The sequence below is a fragment of the Myotis myotis genome, unplaced genomic scaffold (genome assembly GCF_014108235.1).
Source record: "Myotis myotis isolate mMyoMyo1 unplaced genomic scaffold, mMyoMyo1.p scaffold_m19_p_12, whole genome shotgun sequence".
In the NCBI taxonomy this organism is placed as follows: domain Eukaryota; kingdom Metazoa; phylum Chordata; class Mammalia; order Chiroptera; family Vespertilionidae; genus Myotis; species Myotis myotis.
Window position 1 is genome coordinate 20,399,183 of NW_023416316.1, and position 19,851 is coordinate 20,419,033.

The 19,851-nt window shown below is 42.7% G+C and overlaps 1 protein-coding gene across 17 annotated transcripts in view; it reads right to left on the reverse strand.

Moving 5' to 3' along the window:
* Positions 1 to 7,779: 7,779 nt before the first annotated feature.
* FSD1L (fibronectin type III and SPRY domain containing 1 like) overlaps positions 7,780 to 19,851 on the reverse strand; it is a 96,125-nt gene continuing 84,053 nt past the window's right edge. For 15 of the 17 annotated variants that reach the window (XM_036330126.1, XM_036330129.1, XM_036330125.1 and 12 more), the window contains 2 exons: positions 18,380 to 18,507; positions 7,832 to 10,492 (listed from right to left, as the gene is read on the reverse strand). In XM_036330126.1, coding sequence (XP_036186019.1) covers positions 10,279 to 10,492; positions 18,380 to 18,507 — 342 coding nt within the window. In that variant the 3' untranslated portion in view covers positions 7,832 to 10,278. Of the gene's footprint in view, positions 10,493 to 18,379; positions 18,508 to 19,851 lie in introns of those variants that run through there. The other 2 variants (XM_036330127.1, XR_004971191.1) reach the window with 2 other exon arrangements.

The following is a 19,851-nucleotide window of genomic DNA, read 5'->3' on the forward strand; positions in this document are numbered from 1 at the left end:
GGCTCTAGGTAGAATTTGCACCAAAAACACATATTACCTTTCATGTTAGCCAAACACCTGTGAGGTAATATAGGTTCTTAATGGCATAGTCTACAGCTGTAAAAAAAAAAAATGGATTGTGGCAACTGAGTAGCAAGATCGGATTCGAACTGAAACAAAAAGCTATGAAATAAGATCTGTGTACAGCTGGATAAGGACTGAGAGAGAGGATGAGAGCTACAGAGAAAGGAGCACAGTTACGTTGGCACCTTGGAACCACAGCTGACATTTGTTTTGCTCACTGTCTTTCATATGATCGCTGGTTTCACAGTTTTTAACGTGGGGAACGATTCTGATGCACCATTCCACTAGCAGTGACTCTTCAGAGTGATGGGTCCTCTCCATCCTGTCTCCCAGTGTGGAGAGCTCAGGGGCTGGGTCCTGCAAGGGATGGGGTTGAAGTAGGAATTTACATAATCCGATTATTGGGGATTAGGTCCGGGCAGCTAAATGCCTCAGTGTGCTTGAGCTAAAACCCTTACTATTCATGGCTCTCACTGCCCCCTGGAGACACTGCACCTGCGGGCTCCTGGGGAGGGAAGGGCAGATCCTAGGAGGGCTTGGGCATTGTCAGGATCTGGCTTTCCTGGCTTAATTGATCTGTCTGGAGGAGCCTGTGAACACTGGACCTCTAGTCCTGTGTGCACGGCCTGTCAGCTTCAGGGAGGACCAAACCTGAGGCTTTCAGAGGGGATTCTGTCAGCCCAGAAGGTTGTGGGCCATGGTCGTTTGGCGGGAGGTCATCCAGTCTTAAAACTCCCTTCCTCCCGCCTCATTCTTAGCCCCTTTACATTCTCCAGTTCTGCCTGTCCAGGCCCCAGTGCTTCTCTCCACTGACCCATCTATCCATTCCTTCTCTGCACCGATTGTGTCTGTATCATCAATTTATTAATCACACGAACTAGCTGGTTTATTTTTTAAAATATATTTTTATTTATTTCAGAGAGGAAGGGAGAGAGAGAGAGAGAAAAAAAACATCAACGATGAGAGAGAATCACTGATTGGCTGCCTCCTGCACACCCCACACTGGGCATATGTTTTGACCAGGAATTGAACAGTGACACCCCCCCCCCCCCCCCCCCCCCCACTTCCCAGGCCGATGCTCAACCACTGAGCCATGCTGGCTGGGCAATTCGCTCATTAATAGAATTTACTAGTAAATCCTTTTAGGTAGGTTTTGTTCCTTGAAGTGTCCTATCTCTTAAGGCAATTTTGCTACTTTGATATTTTCAGAACCATTAATAAAGTGTTACATACAGTAATTTGATGATTTAAATAAAGTCTCTGCATTTTTGTTACTGCATTTCTCATTCTTCATGTTCTGCGTTCAAGACTTCTCTATTCTTGATTAGCTCTGCAGAAGCTGGTACATTTTATTGTTCTTTTAAGGACTACCCCTGTGATTCATCATTTTTATGATTTTTCTAAGGCATTAATTTCTACTATGTTTTTATAAAATATGCTCTTTCTCACTTGCTTATGTTTATTTTGTTCTCCACCTCCCATTCTTAGATTCAGTGTTTATTTTACTAATCTGCATTCTTTCTTGTTCAGTAAGAAAAGCATTTTGGACTATGAATTTTCTTCTGATATACCTTCCATGTCAGTCTGTGTTTCCATTTGCAGTTATCTTTGCCATTCGCTTCTAACATTTATTGTTTATTTTAAATTTTCTTTTAGAAAGTGGTGTTTGTTTGTTTTTTACACTTGCTTATTGTTGTATTTTTTGGTAACCATTTGCTAATTGTACTGCACTGTAGTAAAAAATATGCCCCGAATATTTTTTTGCTTTAGGAAATTTATTGAGATTTTCTTTTTGGTAAAACATGATCAACTTTCATGAATATTCCATAGGTAATAGAAAAAGAGGTATATCCTCTGTTTTGAAAATAAAATGCTTTTTATACACATCCATTAAATCAATCTTCTATATTTTTAGGAGCCAATTTGATTGGGAATAGTAAGTACTCATTGATCTGCTGTGTATTCAGTGGAATTAAGTATTGAGAAATACCAAGTGGGAGGTGGTTTAGTGCAGTAGCTAAGAAACGGCCTTTCTTTGGCTTGGCTGTGGAGTCAGACTGACCAGTGTTTGAATCGCTGCTCTAACACCAGCTGTCATCCTGGGCCAGTTGCCTCTCCCAGTCTCAGTTTTCTCAGCTGTAAACTGGAAATAATACCAACTTCATGGGTAAATGTGCACATTGAGTTAATGTATGTAAAGTTAGTTATTTGGAACAAATGCCTAAAAATCTTATTAACAGGCATCTAACAAACATGTAGTTGCTCAATAAATAGTTTTACTTTTTTATTATCAGAAAAACTATTCAAAAGCTAGATGGGGAATCTGAATACCTGCCTCTAATTAGCTCCAAAGGGTACTTTCATTTGCCCAACCCAGCATCTTGACTCCCACCTCTCTCCCTCCAGTTGCTTTGGGCCCTGTGGTGCTAAGAGGCATCTATTTCTTCCCACTATGGGAAGCAAACAGAGCCCAGGACTGGATGAGGGAGATGTCAAAGAGGGGAAAGAAAAGCTCTTGATTACCTTTTAAGGCTCTTTTTTACAATTAATTTCTACTCTCCAGCCCCCTAGACCCAGGACCCCTGGGTAACACCCACACACCTACATGCACACACATTTCCCCATCAAGACACCTGGTGCTGAGGCCAGGCGAGCATTTCTGTCCAGAGGAAATGCTGACTATTGCAGCAGAAAGCGGGGCACATAACTGATCCAAGTGAGTGAGTTTTTCTTCCCATAGTTACCAATTGGAGGGTCGGACAGCCCTGGGTGCGCCCAGCTGCTGAGGCTCTCAGGCCCAGGCTGGCTTGGCCTTGACTCTGCAGGTCTGGAGCTGTGAGCGCTTCTATTTCCAGCCAATAAATCTAAAGGCAGTTGGAAAGAAAGGGGGATGGGACCAGAACCAGGTACTAGAGAAAAGAAAGGGGTGGGGTGCAACTCCCCTTTTCCTCTTTATTCTCTGGTCTTTGTATAGGACATCACTCATCAATGGGTCCTGAGATGAGGATTTAGATGCTCTGTGGGCAGCAGATAAGAGAGCAGCCTCTTTGCAGAAAGTAAATTCATTGAATGTGCCCCATAAAGTCAATAACTGTCAGGCTTATCAGCTGTCCTCATACCGCTTTCAGCCCCCTGGGGACCAGACTTGAAATAAAGGCCACAGCACCAGGGTCTGGAGACTGGAGGTGCAGGACTGGGCTTGGGGGCGGGGGGGATTCTGCCCCCCCTGGCTGAATTCCAGGCAGGTGGGGGAAATCTGCCAGGCCTGAGCTGCCCAGAGCCTTCAGCTTTCCACACTGACAAATCCCAAACCAAACACACACGGCCCCAGGAGATGACGGCCGGTCTCCCTTACCCTTCCAAGCCAGCAGATGTTTTCCGGAGGCTTCACTGGGGCTTCTTAGAAAAACTAGAGGATGTTGCCTCAAGTCTAACCAATAAAAAACCTACGGAGGAAACCCTGATTCCCCACCACTTCTCACCTGGCTTTTCACAGCACTTAGACTTCTGCACTGGCCAAGAGCAATGCATCTTTTCCAGCTGGTGGGGATTCAGTTTCTCTGAAAATTGTCTGAAATAAATAGGCTACCAGCTGGGGTTTCAGACCCAATTCCAAGACTCACACTGTAGCTGCAGCCGACTGCACTGACAAGATACAACCTCCCACCTGCCACCCCGATGATCCCGGCAGGCGTTACAGGCTGGCCCGGGTCCCACCAGCCAGGGCCCCTGCTTGAGCTCTGACATGGGGAAGAGTGGAAAGCAGATGGACTTGGCCAGGCCTGATTAGTAGTCCGGAACGACCCAGAGAGGGTAACAGGCAGGCTGGGGACAAGGAGGCACTTGTCAGCATGAATTGTGCTCCTAGAACAACTACAACAGCTCCTCTTTGCCCTTTGGAGATGAGAGTCTGCAGAGGTGAACAGTCAACAGGGAAAGGAGGACGGATTCAGACCCAGAATTTAGCATCTCTACTGAGTCCATCTCCTTCCCTGGCTCCTGCTTTCCCAGCTCCCACAGTGGAGCCTGTCCGGGTTTCTAACTGAAGCAGCAGGTGCAGAAATGGCACCAGCCTCCTCCCCACAGCTCTCACACTACCTGCCTCGGGGTGCTAGACCTAACACTGACCACTGTGTCTCCACCCCCACCCCTTTCCAGAAATTGCCTTCATGCCTTTCCCAGAGCCTAGGACAGTGGTGGCGAACCTATGACACGCGAACTCATTTTTTGGTTGATTTTTCTTTGTTAAATGGTATTTAAATATATAAAATAAATATCAAAAATATGTCTTTGTTTTACTATGGTTGCAAATGTCAAAAAATTTCTATATGTGACACGGCACCAGAGTTAAGTTAGGGTTTTTCAAAATGCTGACACGCCGAGCTCAAAAGGTTCGCAATCACTGGCCTAGGATCTCACCACCAACTCTCCTGTACCACTTCATCTCGTAAACTTGGTCTTGGGCCTCAGATGCCTGTTCCAACTCCCCAGAACGCTTGGGAGACCTACCTTGGTCCAGCATACTTCCTCTCTATGGCTGGCAGCCTGGCTCTTGAGCTCGACTTTCCAGATCAGCCCCAGGGATGGGGAACGTCCCACCAGGCCTGTGGGCTCTATAAGGCCCGAGACATTATTTAGTCTGGCCCTGCCAAGGCATTAGGGGTGAGTTAATTAAAAGTCTGACCAAATATAGCAGGCTAATTTTTAAGTTGATAATTTTGTATGGCCCACGAATGATGTTATAAATATCCAAATGGCCTTTGGCAGAAAAATAGGTTTCTCACCCCTGTTCCAGACCAACACCAAGTACCAATCAGCCTCAAATACTTCTTGTCCCTCAACTCCCTGTGTCTGTGCCCAACACTGGCTGGGAATGCCTAGGAGTGACCTTACCTGAGCCACCTAGGGTCTAACGCCCACCTGGCTAAGCCTCTGTCCTGTCCCTGTAATTTTAGGGATCCGAGATCAGTCTCAGTGAATCTAAATTCTCCCAAATTCCTGTGTTTTCTTCCAGGAGTGTTATGGTTTTAAGGTCTCACATTTAAGTTTTTATTCTTTTAATTTTGGTAAGTGGTATAAGGCAAGGTTTTAGTTTCATTTTTCTGTACGCAAATATTAGATTTCTCAAGCTCCATTTATTGAAGAGACTGCTATTTCTCTATTAAGTATTCTCGGCTCCTTTGACAAATATTAGTTGACCATATACGGATGGGTTTGTTTTTGGGCTCTCAATTCTGTTCCATTGGTCTGTGTGTCTTTTTTTTACGCCAGCACCGCACTGGTTTGATTAATGCAGCTTTGTTATATACAGGAAATGTGATGCCTCCCACTTTGTCCTTCTTTCTCAGGACTGATTTTGCGTATTTGATTCATGGCATTGAATATCTTTTTAATGTGCTTGTCATCTGTATATCCTCTCCAGTGAAATGTCCTCTCTTGTCTTTTGCTCTTTTTTTAATTTCATTTTTAAGATTTGTGTTACCTCTAAACTGCCAATGCCTACTAAAAATATTGCTGAGATTTTTATAGGAATTGCATTAAAACCTATAGAAGTGACATTAAACCTATTTTGAGTTTCCCAGTCCATGAACATGGTATGTATCTCTATGTATTTAGGTCTTCTTTGATTTCTTTATCATTTTCATATACAGACATTGTGTATGTTTTACCAGATTGCTTATGTTAGTATCTGTTATTTATTTATTTTTTTAAAAATATATTTTATTGGTTCTTTACAGAGAAGAAGGGAGAGGGATAGAGAGTAAGAAACATTGATGAGAAACATCGACCAGCTGCCTCCTGCACACCCCCCACTGGGGATGTGCCCACAACCAAGGTACATGCCCTTGGCCGGAATCGAACCTGGGACCTTCCAGTCCGCAGGCCGATGCTCTATCCACTGAGCCAAACCGGTTAGGGCGAGTATCTGTTATTTCTACTGTAAATTTCAAAAATAAACACAAAATATTTCAAGAGATTAGAAAAATTTTATTCATCATCACAAACTGGATTGTATATTATAAATTCTGATCAAAGGAGTAATAGTAAAGGTATTTTCAGTAGTACCACAAATTATTTGTACCTGAAGTAAACTGGTAAGCATACACTAAAATTTACTCATGTTTAAAACATCACTTTGTTTAGAAAATTCACATACATATTTTTCTGATTATGAAGAAGGGACAAAGAGCTACATATGACTTTTATTTAATGGGCACAAGAAATATTCCCCACACTCTGAGTCATAAGAAGGCTACAAAATCTTGTAATTTTTTTAATATGGTACATGAGACAGCATAACTGTTTTATAGAATAAAATACAGTACTTCTCCTAATGCTCCCTTTTAACCTCCTTGTGGGAGCTGCTCACAGTATATAGCTGCTTGGCTGGCTAATGTGTTCTCACATAATCTTTGCACTGAGTTAGAGTGGGAGATAGCAAGAGGGGCATTCTAGGCTACAAGTTCTGAGAATATAGAAGCAGAGGTTTCTCATTAGGAAAATTTATGCTTGCCTACTTTAGCAATGGTTCCTGTACAAAAGCTATCACCATTGAACTGGTCTGTTTGACTTATGCACTGTAGTGAGAATTTCTCTCTGATGGGGAGCAGCTTAAAATAGCATCACATACCCTGTTGATTCTTGTCTAGTTGAGACAGAAGCACAAACTTGGGGAAAGAAGGTGGACATGAGTACTTTCAATGATCTTTTATTAATACTGATGTAATCATTTATTCATCAGGATAGACAACTAAATGAAACTAAGTATTCTAAATTCTTTCCCTCTCCAAATCATGACTTCTATCTGATTTTGGCTGGGCAGAGATTTACTAACAAGGAGGTGAGGGGTTACCTCTAGGAAAAGGTGAAATACTGAGAAAACAACAACAACAACCACACACAAAAAAGTCCAGGGTAGAGCAGGCACCAAATCTAGGGAGGTACAGAGAGTGAATTGCTTGAAACTAAAGAACTAGGTAGCATATGAGATAGTATAAGAGACCCTAGGAGAACAGCTTGACCAATAAAATAAAAATACAAGTTCGTTTTAGAAAAGGAGGCAACTTGGTAAAGTCTCTGAATTCACAAACCATACATACAATTTGTTCTTTAATTCCTTGATGAAAAACTTTTCCTAAAGCAAACTGAGTCATGCAACCTTCTGAGTAAGAATTGTGTCCTGACCCAGTTTCTTTTACTCCTTTCGAAGAATAATTAGAAAAGGACTTGGAAGTAGAAAATGAAAAATTTCTTGAGAACTTACTTAATCCTAGGCCTGATGCTAAGCACTTTATATTTCATTTATTCCTTACTAAAAACCCTTAGAAATACATATCATTTCCCTAATTCACTCATGTGAAAATTAAAGCTGAGAGGTCCTCTACCCTAAATCTCATGTGATGAAGCAGGGATCCAAACTCAGGCCTAAATGAAAACCTGTTGTCTTTTTATGCCAACATACTGCCTTCCCTTAGTGAGATGTCAGAGGTGACTTAGCCCAGGCCTTAATGATAGAGGAAAAGGAAAAAGAAATAGCTGCGGGAAATTTCTTCAGAGAAAGGCGTTTGGTGGGTCAGAAACTAGAGTTTTTCTATGCTTTAAAGCCGTTTCAAAGGAGATTATGTGTTAGAAGGTGGGAATGTGGCACTTTCTCTGAGTAGGTTTTGAGAGGAAATTTCCCCTGGGGTTTATAACATTGAGGATGAAAGACCTGTTCATTTCCCAGAAGGTGAAAATAGGGGGAGGAAAGGAACATTTGCAGCCTTAAGCTTGTGATATTGGGTGGTTTCAGGCCAGTGTGGGAATTCATTCCAAGGGTGCTTCCCAGATACTATTCTGGTCCCCAATCTATAAGCCTCTGCTTTTCTGTAACAACTGCTGTCCACACCTTGCTGTGCTGCCATTTGTAGCCCTGTAAGACAAGAAACAGTGGTTTGGGGTCACAAAGCATAAAAGGAATGAGCACAGTCTGGTTTCAACTAGTTGCATCCGTAAGAGAATAGCAATAAAGAGGACGGGGAGAGGCTTCAGATACTGGCACTTAGCAGACTGGTGCTGATGCTTCCCGGGAAGTAGAGGGTGGCAACCGGACACCTCTTGAGCTCCAGAGAGTAGGTACTCCTGGATGTGAAAAGCATCATGACCTGAGGCGGATGTGCCCAATGAACAATTTCATTTCACCTTTTGAAGCTAAGATATTTTTCAATAAAGGTATCAAGTTAACCTAAGAATTTTGAACAAGAAACAGTCCTTCTTGACCTCTTTGTCACCTTGGGCGCTCTATCTAATCAGGAAGATAGTAAATGGGGAATGGGAGAAAATACCCTGAATTGAATCCAGCTGGGGATGAGTTCTCTGTCAAGCATCTCGAGCCAGGTTAGACACACTGTGCTGTGAGCAATGACACAGGCACGGGCCGAAGTCAGGGCACTCGGGTTTGAGCCTCAGTTGTTTCTTGCTCAAATCACTCATTTCTGGATTTACAATTTAGCTATAAAATAACGGGGTTAGAATGAATGAGGCATGAGGCCCCCTCTGCTTTGAAGATTCAAGAGCAAGGTGGTTTTCACTTGAATGTTGACTTGTTTGGGTCACATTTCAGGTTTACAGCCTGGCCTTCAGTCTGAGGAAAGGCGTCGCTTCCTTTAGCTTCCCTAACATTTAGCTTCCCTTCCTGGACCAAAAGGAAGATAGGTAAAGGTGTTTATTGTGCCTACACATCCCTTTACTTCTCACTTAGAATATATAATTAAAGTGACTCAGGAAGAGATGGGGAAGGCAGAGCCATCCCAGCCCACGCAGGAAAACGAGGATTTCAGAGTGAGAGGTATTTGATCAAGTAGGGAAGTCTGAGTTCTTACCCCACTGATATTCAACAGACAGAACCACTAAACCTGATATAAACTTTGCGAACACTATGATCTGGAGTGGGGAGCAGTTACCAGGTTTTCCACTTATCCTCATTTTGGAGACCTGGTGTAGTTTTGGGAGAGAGAGAGGTAGGCTTACACACCATTTAATCCATTTATAGGCCATACGTGAAAACTATGGAGCTATAATTAATGAACAAATACACTGAAGAGAACATTTAAAACACCAGAGGTATTTCTATGAATATTTTAGTGTTAAAATTGGGAGTACAAGGACTGTACATCAGAAAATACTAAATGTCCATGATTAGCTCATCTTTTTACCTAACAGATGGTTTAGAATGAAAGAAGGAAAGTAAGTTTTGTGAAAAGACAACCCTTTCAACATCGTGTCCGCTAGCATGGTCCCACTTGGACGCTTTGTCAACAAGTGCTATCAGAAGTCAGTGAATATTCTCACAATGGCTAGAAATGCAAGCATTACACACACATAAGCTTTCTCTTCACTTCAAATTTGAAAATGGAAAGTGTATGGAAATGCAGGCATCTTTGACAAGGCTAGAAATGCGCTCTCCTCTCATTGGATGCTGCCCTGTGCTTTAAATCAATTTGACAGCAGGATGCTTATCAAATGAATCTGCTGGCATCTTGTCTTGATGCCACCTGAAATCTGATCACTTGAATATTAACTCAGAAACCACAACCTTAAAAACAGCGCTAACATATAAGCTTAAATGTTGAGAGCAGGAATGGGTCACTCTTTTTAGCTCCTTCCTTAACCTCATGTGGCAAGCCCATCTTCCAGGCCAAACATTACCTAACATTTGAAAGCACTCAGAGTTCTTCAAAGAGGGTGTTTCACTCAAAGGAAAACTGGGGTGCTTACCAAAGGGAGGCAGGAAAAGGCAGGCATCTGTCTCACTCATCTCTACTCTCCCCGGGAACCTAGCACTGTACCTGGCACGTGAAGACTCCTCAATAAACTCTAAATGAGAGAATTAAATGGCTTAGGACAGTGGTTGGCAAACTGCGGCTCTTTGGCCCCTTGAGTGTGGCTCTTCCACAAAATACCAACTTCTGCACATGGGCCACGAAGTTACAATCGCACTGTACATGCGTGCCCGCACGTGGTATTTTGTGGAAGAGCCACACTCAAGGGACCAAAGAGCCGCACGTGGCTCGCAAGCTGCAGTTTGCCAACCACTGGCTTAGGAGTTAGAACTTTGAGTTTTCAAACTTGTTTTTCTTTGGCTCCCACTTCTGTTTGACAAATAGGTATATATCTTTTTAAACAGTTATCCGCCTGTTTTTCAGGAGAGGAGTTCTACCATTTCAACCCACTGTCTCAGTATAACTGGATAACCTCATCCCACTCGGAAATTGGCCAGACGCCGTTGGGCTGCACATTGGGGGGTGAGCGCTTCCAGTCCCACGTCTTCACGGGAATCTGCCAGGTCTTCCCATAGTTGGCTTCAATGTATTCGATGGTTTCACAGGGCACATGGACCTTCATGTCTACAAACTCAGTCCAGCACAGTGTAAACCTGGGAAACAGGTATCTGTGGCAAAACAGAGGCAAGGGAGAGAGGGCTTAGGCCTCAACACTGGACATCTTGGCTGAGGAACCCAGCTGTTAGGAACTGTTGGCTGAAGGACAGTCCTCTCCCACTAAATACCTTTGGGGATAGATGTTTTTGACTGTCCAGCATCTCTTTCCTTTTCTAATGTTAACAGCATCCTAATTTCCCTCCCCTAACCCCAGTCCCAGGAACTCAGGAGGGCTGACCCTACCCCTGGGCTCCACAGACAGGTAAAAAAGGCCCAGGCCTAACCAGTAAACTGTAGCCCTCTGTTCTCCGTTAGTGTTTTCTGAAAAATGTTTCCTCTCTTCACAACCTGGGAAGACCTTTCAGCAATGAGACTTGAAGTCACAATAGCACATCACAGAAATCTGAAATATCACAGGATTAAAGAAAAAAAAAAGGAGCAGGGGGAAAAGCCAGATGTCAAAGTATAATCATGGTGGAAATGAGATCTAACTGGGACATTCTCCAGGGAAAGGTCAGTTCTCACGTATTCTGCTTTTGAATATCATGTTTATCACCAGAAGAACATAAAGCCATGCATGAGAACGAGAGGCTGAACAAGTTCTAAAGAAAGCAACAAGTTCCTTCCACCCAAGCCATGGGTGCTGGCAGTTTAGACAGTCCCAGCTGGCTTCTGAGAAAGCACGGCCACAGCGAATCTCATAGCTGAGGAGGAAGGAAAACAGCATGGCCCCACCATCTGCTGGTCCTACATATACTCAGCACACTCGTTTTCACAGAGTTGCTTATTTTGTCATCAGACACATCCATCCATCACTAGCCTCCACCCTCCCCAATCTGAAGCTGGTCAGCAGAATGTCCACCTGTCCCATCCTATCAAGTTTACACACTGAAGTTGAAATGAGGCATAAATCATGGTCTACCTAATAAGATAGGCCAAGAAACTTCTCTCTTAAATATTAGCCCCTACAGTCTCACCAAAACGGTGACAGAAAGAAAAACCATAGGTCCAGGATAGACAGGGTGAATAAGAATACCACAAATTTTACAAAGGTAACATTTTGAACAATAAAAGATTTATGAACAAAACCAAAACATTTTAAATGTATAAACAATGTTAAAAGAATTCAAAGACAATTTAACTCAAACATTACTTTTGTTCTAAATAGAGAGATATCCCTAAACTTTTTGTGGTTTTCTTTTCACTAAGTAATTTTCAACCTATTCAGCAAAAAGAAAAATTCCAATTTCCTAGGAAAAGAGAAAAGCTAAACAAACCATAAAATATAAAACTGACTGTAAAATGGGACTGTGGAAAGGAAGGGGGGCGGGGGTGAGTGACATAGAACACCTGCCATGTTCTCTGTCCAGGTTACCAGTAAACAATGACTAACACACCACACGTCTGTAACGTTGCCTTAGCTTTTAAAGCTAAGAAGTTCAGCTAAGTAGTTTGTACTTTACAGCTCTGATAGGATCCCAAATGTGAACAGACTTAAATTCAGACAAAGCAACCCTAAATAGAATATAAATTCAAGGGATCTTAACACACACACACACACACACACACACACACACACACACACACACTCCTTCCATTCATTTTCTATCTCATATCATTTTTATTTTATTTTTTTTATAAAACAGTAGAGCTTGTTGGAGTAGACCATTTTCCCTCTCACAGACATCCTTAAAATCTGTAAAACTAGTTTATGGTTGGATAAAGTAATTCGTCAGTTTAATTGTACAACCTATACACATAACTGTTAAAGAAAACACATTTTACTATTACTAGTTAGCAAGCCTGAGCTAGAGATACTAATTACAATAGAATCTGACCTTTTGAAACATAAGTTCACATTAAACTCTGAAGCTGGAGCAGCAGAGCCATTTTATTAACCACGTGTCTAAAATGGAAACCATCCCCACACGCCACGATAATTTGAACTCAATTAAAAAATCAATTTGCAACGAATATTATAAAAATAAATATATTACAATTCGGGTGTTCTTGAATATTTTCAGCTGAAAATTCTCATGAAAAATAATTTTAAAGTTGGTCAGGGCTGCCACTTAGGGAAAACATTTTTTTAATTTTAATAGACACGCATGGCATGTGGGGAAGTTCCGCCGCTTGCGTCTACAGACGCTTATGGCATACAATGGGTTAAACAAGAATTTCCTGTGAAACAACACAGATGGTTTATTCTCTTTACCAATTTTGTCTCTTCTTTTAACTCTTAACTTCTTTTCCTTGTGTTATTCCAGTGCCTTAAACCCTCTAGCTTAATAGAAGTAGAGACAGCATGCATTCTTGTATTCTTTTCTAATTTTAATAGAAAAGCTTCTAAAGTTTTATCATTAAGTATGACTGCTCACTTTAAGTTTTTGGTATATTTTCTTAACCAGGTTAAATGAATTCTAGATTTCTTTTATTCCAAGGGTACTAAAAATCCTTCTTTTTATTTTTAATCAGGAAATTTATCAAAAGGTTTAAATATCATCTACTGAAACAATCAGTTTTTTTCTCCCTTTAATCTTTTAATCCTTTAATGTTGAGAATTATACTAATATCACACAGTACAAAATTGTATTCATTTGTGTTTCATTTAGGATATTTTTATCTGTGCTCACTTAGACTATAGTGTCCCTTAAAAAAAAAAGTTCTTTATCTTGATTATTGTAGTAGTTACATAAGTATATGCATTAGTCAAAACTTAAAATGGGTGCATTTAACTATCCTCTCTAATAAAAGACAAAAGGGTAATTGACCATACCTTCGCTACGCTTCCCATTGGCTAATCAGGGCAATATGCAAATTAACTGCCAAGAAAGATGGCGGTTGCCCTAACCGGTTTGGCTCAGTGGATAGAGCGTCAGCCTGTGGACTCATGGGTCCCAGGTTCGATTCCGGTCAAGGGCATGTACCTTGGTTGCGGGCACATCCCCAGTAGGGGTGTGCAGGAGGCAGCTGATTGATGTTTCTCTCTCATCGATGTTTCTAACTCTCTATCCCTCTCCCTTCCTCTCTGTAAAAAATAAAAAATAATAAAAAAAAGATGGGGGTTTTTTGTTTTTCTTTGCATAAATAGGTGCCAAGCAACGAGTGAAGCCGGCTGGCCCCAGGCAGGAGCAGCGAGTGAAGGCCAGTGTGGCGAGCGAAGAGCAAAGAGAGAAGCCTGCCGTGCCGGCCTTGGCCACGCCCCCGGGGCCTGTGAGCGGCAAGTGAATCTGGGTGAGAAGTTAATTCTGTGGTTTTGTGTACTGGCTCTCCTGGGGCTAGGGGTGTGCAAAACGGGAATCCCTGCTCTGAGAGTTCAGGGTCATGGGGAGCACACTGCCCCTGGTGGAGCACACGAGTGGTGCTGGTGGCAGGGACCCTCTCAGACCAAATGCTGGTCAGAGACCAGGGTGGCTGGTGGGGTTGGAGAGCCCCCCTGATGTGGACACTCCGCCACGCCCCCGGGGCATGCGCGCGGCGAGCGAGGGCTAAGCCCCTTGCTCACCGCGCCAGCCTCCTCCATGCCCCCGGGGCCCGGGGCCCTCCTGGCGAAGAGCGAAGGCCTGGGTTCCGGGCGCTGGAGGAAAACTGGTGCCAGCAGCCAGGGGAAGGGATCCCCGAGGCGTCCCAGACTGTGAGAGGGCACAGGCCGGGCTGAGGGACCCACCCGAGTGCACAAATTTTTGTGCACCGGGCCTCTAATCCTATCTAATAAAGAAGGAATATGCTAATTGACCCTCACACCCTCGCAAAATGGCGGTGCCCACAGCCAATAAGGAGGGAATATGCTAATTGACTGCTCCGTCCTCAAAGATGGCAGCACCCACAGCCACACGATGGCCTGCAGGAAAGGGCAGTTGTAGGCAACCAGGCCGGCAGGGGAGGGCAGTTGGGGGCGACTGGGCTGGCAGGGGAGGGCAGTTGGGGGCGGCCAGGCCTGCAGGGGAGCAGTTAGGCATCGATCAGGCTGGTAGGGGAGTGGTTTGGGGGTGATTGGGCTGGCAGGCAGAATTGGTTAGGGGCAATCAGGCAGGCAGGCAGGCAGGCAGGCGAGTGGTTGGGAGCCAGCAGTCCCGGATTGTGAGAGGGATGTCCGACTGCCGGCAGTCAGACATCCCCCAAGGGGTCCCAGATTGGAGAGGGTGCATGCTGGGCTGAGGGATACCCCCCCTCCCCAGTGCACAAATTTCATGTATTGGGCCTCTAGTATGTAAATAAGGGGGGAAAAGCAGGTACAATAAAGCATGCATATAGTAAATACTCAGTAGAAGTTAAACTTCAAATCCTCGAGGCATAATTATTACTTCATTACTGTTTACTGGTGATTAGGACTCTGGAGAACAAAAATAAATATAAAAATGCCAAAATTTCAGAGTAGAATTTAGATTTTAGGTCTGGAGTTAAATCTTGGCCCTGCCATTATGGCAAGATGACCTTGAGTGAGTTACTTCTCTCCTCTGAGCTTCAGCTCCCTCATATCTACTGGGAGTGAGAGCATATAATCTATAGAGATAATGCAAAGATTATTTGAGATTATAAATATAAAGTACCTATCAAAGTACCTAATATCTAGCAGATACTGCGGTAACTATATCTTTATTGATGCTGTTAATATTATAATTATTATTAAATCTTGAGCCAAAACCATAATTCTGAAGGCAAAGAGTAAAGTTTTGAAAGTGGAAACTTTTTATTCCTTCCTAAGTTTCTCTCCAATCTTTTAAAAAAGGGTAAGCATTCTATGATATTATTAAGCTTTTCTCAGAATTAACTGTGTTGAAAAAAGGTAGAATATTATAAAGACCTTTAAACTAGCTCTCAAGGTTTCCCCTGCCCCCATCTAGAAAATACTGTAGTTCTTTAAAGCAAATAGTGCTGAAAAGAATGAAAATGGCATATGGCTGGGGGAATCTTCCAAAGAAACTACTCTACACAGCCATCCGTTCTTTTCTCTGCCTTTTAAGGTCACGGTAACATGATAGAAAATCTGGGACTCACACCATCTGTCCAGACAGCTCTAGCACTGCTCATTTCTCCTGTGAAACCATCAGAACACTTCACACTTCCCAAACACCGCCGCCATAAAGAGCAGTGACAGCAGAATGAACGGAGCTCTTTCTACCCAGAAACGAAGTGCTTAGAAATGAACAGTTCTTTTGAGGTTTATGGGTTTCAGATCATGTCAGTGAGAAGACATGCAAGCCTTAGAAGAAAATTTAAGAATAACAGGATTATCATACTGGCTCCAGAAATTATCTTTCTTAGAAAAAGGTGATATTCTCATATGAGTTCTCTAAGAATAGATTTGGCAATTTAATCTCTAATTTCTCATAAGACTAAGATGAGGAATAGTTTTTTTTACCACCACCACTACCACTAATAATAATATTAATAATAGCAGCTAATAATTATTTAACACTCAGAACATGCTTATTCTCTTCAAAACCCTTCAGTCTATTAACTCACTTAATCTTCAAAACCACTCTATGTAGCAGTTTCTACTATTATTCCCATTTCACACTTGAGGAAACTTAGGTACAGAGGAGTTAAATAACTTTCCTGAGGTAATATATCCAGCCGGTCGAATGTAGAGCTGGGATTCAAAAGCAAATGGGCTGCCACCATGCCTTTAATTTCTATGCTATACTTTCTTATAGATTTTTTAAAAAAGCCTCTAAATTATACATGCAATTTGGCATCTTTTTATTACATTCTGAATAAACAAACTGTGGCTGAATGTCAAAAACACCACCCCCCATTCACCTAGTCACAATGAGAGTGCCAATTATATATTCATTAACTTATCATCAGAACTTACTCAACATGAAAGTGCTTATCAAAAAGAAAAATAAGTTTTTATCTATATACTAGAGGCCCAGTACATGAAATTTGTGCGAGGGGGCCTTCAGCCCGGCTTGCTCCCTCTTGGGACTGCTGGCTCCTAACCATTTGCCTGCCTGCCTGCCTGCCTGCCTGATCACTCCTAACCACTCTGCCTGCCTGCCTGATCGCCTATAACTGCTCATCTGCCTGCCTGATTGCCTTTAACTGCTTCTGCCTGCCTGTTTGCCCCTAACCACTCTGCCTGCCTGCCTGATCACCCCTAACCACTCGCCTGCCTGCCTGATTTCCCCTAACTGCCTCTGCATACCTGCCTCATTACCCCTAACTGCCTGTGCCTCGGCCCCTGCCGCAGCAGCTTTGTCTGGAAGGACGTCTGGAAGGTTGTTTGTCTGTCTGGTCTAATTAGCCTATTACGCTTTTATTATTATAGAAGACATAAAAGCCTAAGCAACTGTTACAACAAAACGACTGGTTACTATGATGCGCACTGACCACTAGGGGGCAAATGCTCAATGCAGGAGCTGCTCCCAGCCCGCAGGCCCCAATCGCCAACGGGGCCTGCCGACCACCTTTTGGTTCTTTCCCCCAGCCGGCAGGCCCTGATCGCCTGATCGGGACTGGGCCCCCAGGCTGGGGTGGGGAACTGGAGGTGGGTGGTGGTGGACATGGCCCCTTTCCCAGAGGGCCCGAGGGTCGGATCCCTCCTTGGGGCCATTGGCCAACTTCCTGGGTCCTTCCCTCATTTCCTCCCCCTGCCCGGCAGGCCCCAATTGGCCCACTGCCCACCCACCTCAGTGGTGGCTGGCCCCTCTCCCTGGCCAGCAGGCCCCAATCGCCCGATCGGGGCCAGGCCCTGGACTGGGACGGGGAACCGGGGTGGGTGGCAGTGGACACGGGCAGCAAGGGAAGGAGGAGGTGGGGAACCTGATCAGCCCTGATCGCCAGACAGACCAAGGGACCCCACCTGTGCACGAATTTTGTGCACCAGGCCTCTAGTAATATAGAAAAAGTTTCAAGAATATGCTCTGAGGTCAGTGTCAACTTGGGAATGCTTTATAACTTTGAGAGAAAAGAAAAAAAAAGGTTTGGATTATCTCAAACCTCCAGACCAAGATTAACTTTACATGAAGGCTCCTTGCCTTCAAAAAGGACCCAGCAATTCCAGGAGGGTATGCCACCGTGCACAGGAGAAATGAGGCTGAGTGTGGATTCCCCTTCTGTGTTACAGAACATTCCCCACTGTGCCCAATGGTTCCATGTACTCAGTGATCGAAGCCGCAATCTCAGCAGTTGGTGAGGTAAGTTTATGCCACTAATTAATATCATGACCGTCCAACTGCATTACTAAGGAGAGCACAGTTACTCTAAAGTTATTTCGGTCTTTTATCATCAAGGGCTTTTTTCATGGCAGCATTAAAAATGTTTAAAATGCCAAACTAATATACTACATTCCTTCAGTTCTGAGATCCCTCCCCCCAAAATTTTTCCATCTGTGACTCATGTGTCTTACGATTATAATAAGCAGTTTTTCCTTTCTTAGTAGCACATAAAATAATAGTGCACCTTACAATGTATATCATCTTACATTTGACAAAATATGGTAGCTGTTATGCCCAATGGGCATCTTTCAAGGATTAGCCCTCAGCCTCTGTTAAGGGCACAGATCAGAGCTTGCCCAGCACTCATGGCCTCATTCAATCTCAATTTCCTCACTTCTCCTTCACTTCATTATGATCTCCTCACTGACCTTTACCCGTCCCCAACCAATTATCAAACTCCTACAGCTCTCACGGTCAATCGGTCAATCCGTGCTCCTTGTTTTGGTTTTATCTGATAACTCAAGGGCTTCTAATCATAATGACTCTCTGAACTGACAAACCCAGGGACACTTCCTCCCACAGATGTCCTGATAGGTGGTTCTCACATCACAACATAACTGGGTTCTAAGGGTAAGCTGAGAAAGTATTAATACCAGAGCCTTGACAGAGTCTCCCCCACCCCCAACCTCTGGATATTTCTATAGCCCCTTTTATAAGTACTTATCTGAATCATACTTAAATTTTTTTCCTGTTTTGGCCTGAGTGCCTCCATTCCACATATGGTCAGTCTCTTCATAGAAGAAAAAAATGTCAAGTTTTACATCATCTTTTCCCTGGAAAGATAGTTCCAAGCTGTCTTCTACCTAGAGGGAAGATGAAAACCTTCACAGACTGAAACAAAGGAAATAGATATCTTTTTAATTAAAAAGATAATGTTTTATATAGAGTATTGATTTTAAGATACATGTGTTTTCAAGTTGGAGCACCACTGAAATTGGGATGCATCAGTAGCACAGCATCATTTCATATCTTTTCTTAAATGCATATAAAATAATGGTGCTTCTTACAACTGATGACAACTCAGGGTAATGATTTAACAGTAGCTAAATTATCTCTGTGCAGAATTTCCTGTTCCTGAGCCCCTTTCTGACTAAAGAGAGAAAAGAACCAAAGACAAATCACTCCCTTTAATAATCAACTATAAGGAAAGAAGTTTTTCATTACAATTAATAAATAAGTACTTGTTCTATTACAGAAATCCATATACATACCATATGTACATGAAAAACATAGATAAAAGTTAAAGGTACAAAGAATCTTGAGAGTATTTTCCTAAGAAATTTATCCTACAAATAATTATGTTCCTATTGGACTTGGTGCCTCTGTCTGTTACAGAATCAATCACATAATTATTTATGCAATTTTTCTTCCAATTAGTGAACTTCTCAAAGGTAAGGACTATAACTTACTCATCTTATGTCCCAGGTGCTGACCACAGTGTCAAGCACAGAGTGAGGGTTGAGTAATGTCTGTTGAATGACAAGAGTTCTATTGCTTCGACTTTAATCACAGGAAACATTGTATTAAATTTTCTTAATAAACTAGAATGTTTATGATAAGGAAAGTAATTTTCTAGTGACTAAAATACGTCCACTTTATTTCCTGGACAACACCATTCTGGGAACAAGAAACTAAACAGGAAGGTGATTGCAAGGGATCATAGGCTTAGGGCATAGGAATCAAACTGTCTAGAAGATTTCATCTAAGCTGCAATGACCTATTCCTAGCTGACCTGAGAAAATTGCTGTGACCTAGGGCAGATGAAATAAACAAGAAGTTCAAGTACTGTTTGAAATGAGTCTGTATTTCTAACCCGTAGCAATCAATGAAATGTTTCGTGTTGATAATGATATGATGCCAAAGTGAACATAAAATTAAATTACTCATGAGAGACAATATAACTTTAATAGGGTAGATAGGCTTCTTATATTGTTTATTACATGTTGTATTAACTATATATTATATTGTTGCCTAATATAATGGGAATACATGCATCTGCAAGAGTACAGTGGGGCCTTGACTTACGAGTTTAATTCATTCTGTGACGGAGCTTGTAACTCAAATTACTTGTATGTGAAATCAAAAAGTGAACGAGAGACACGTGATGCTGGGCTGATGTTGTGGTGTTCACTGTGACGTTCGCTGTG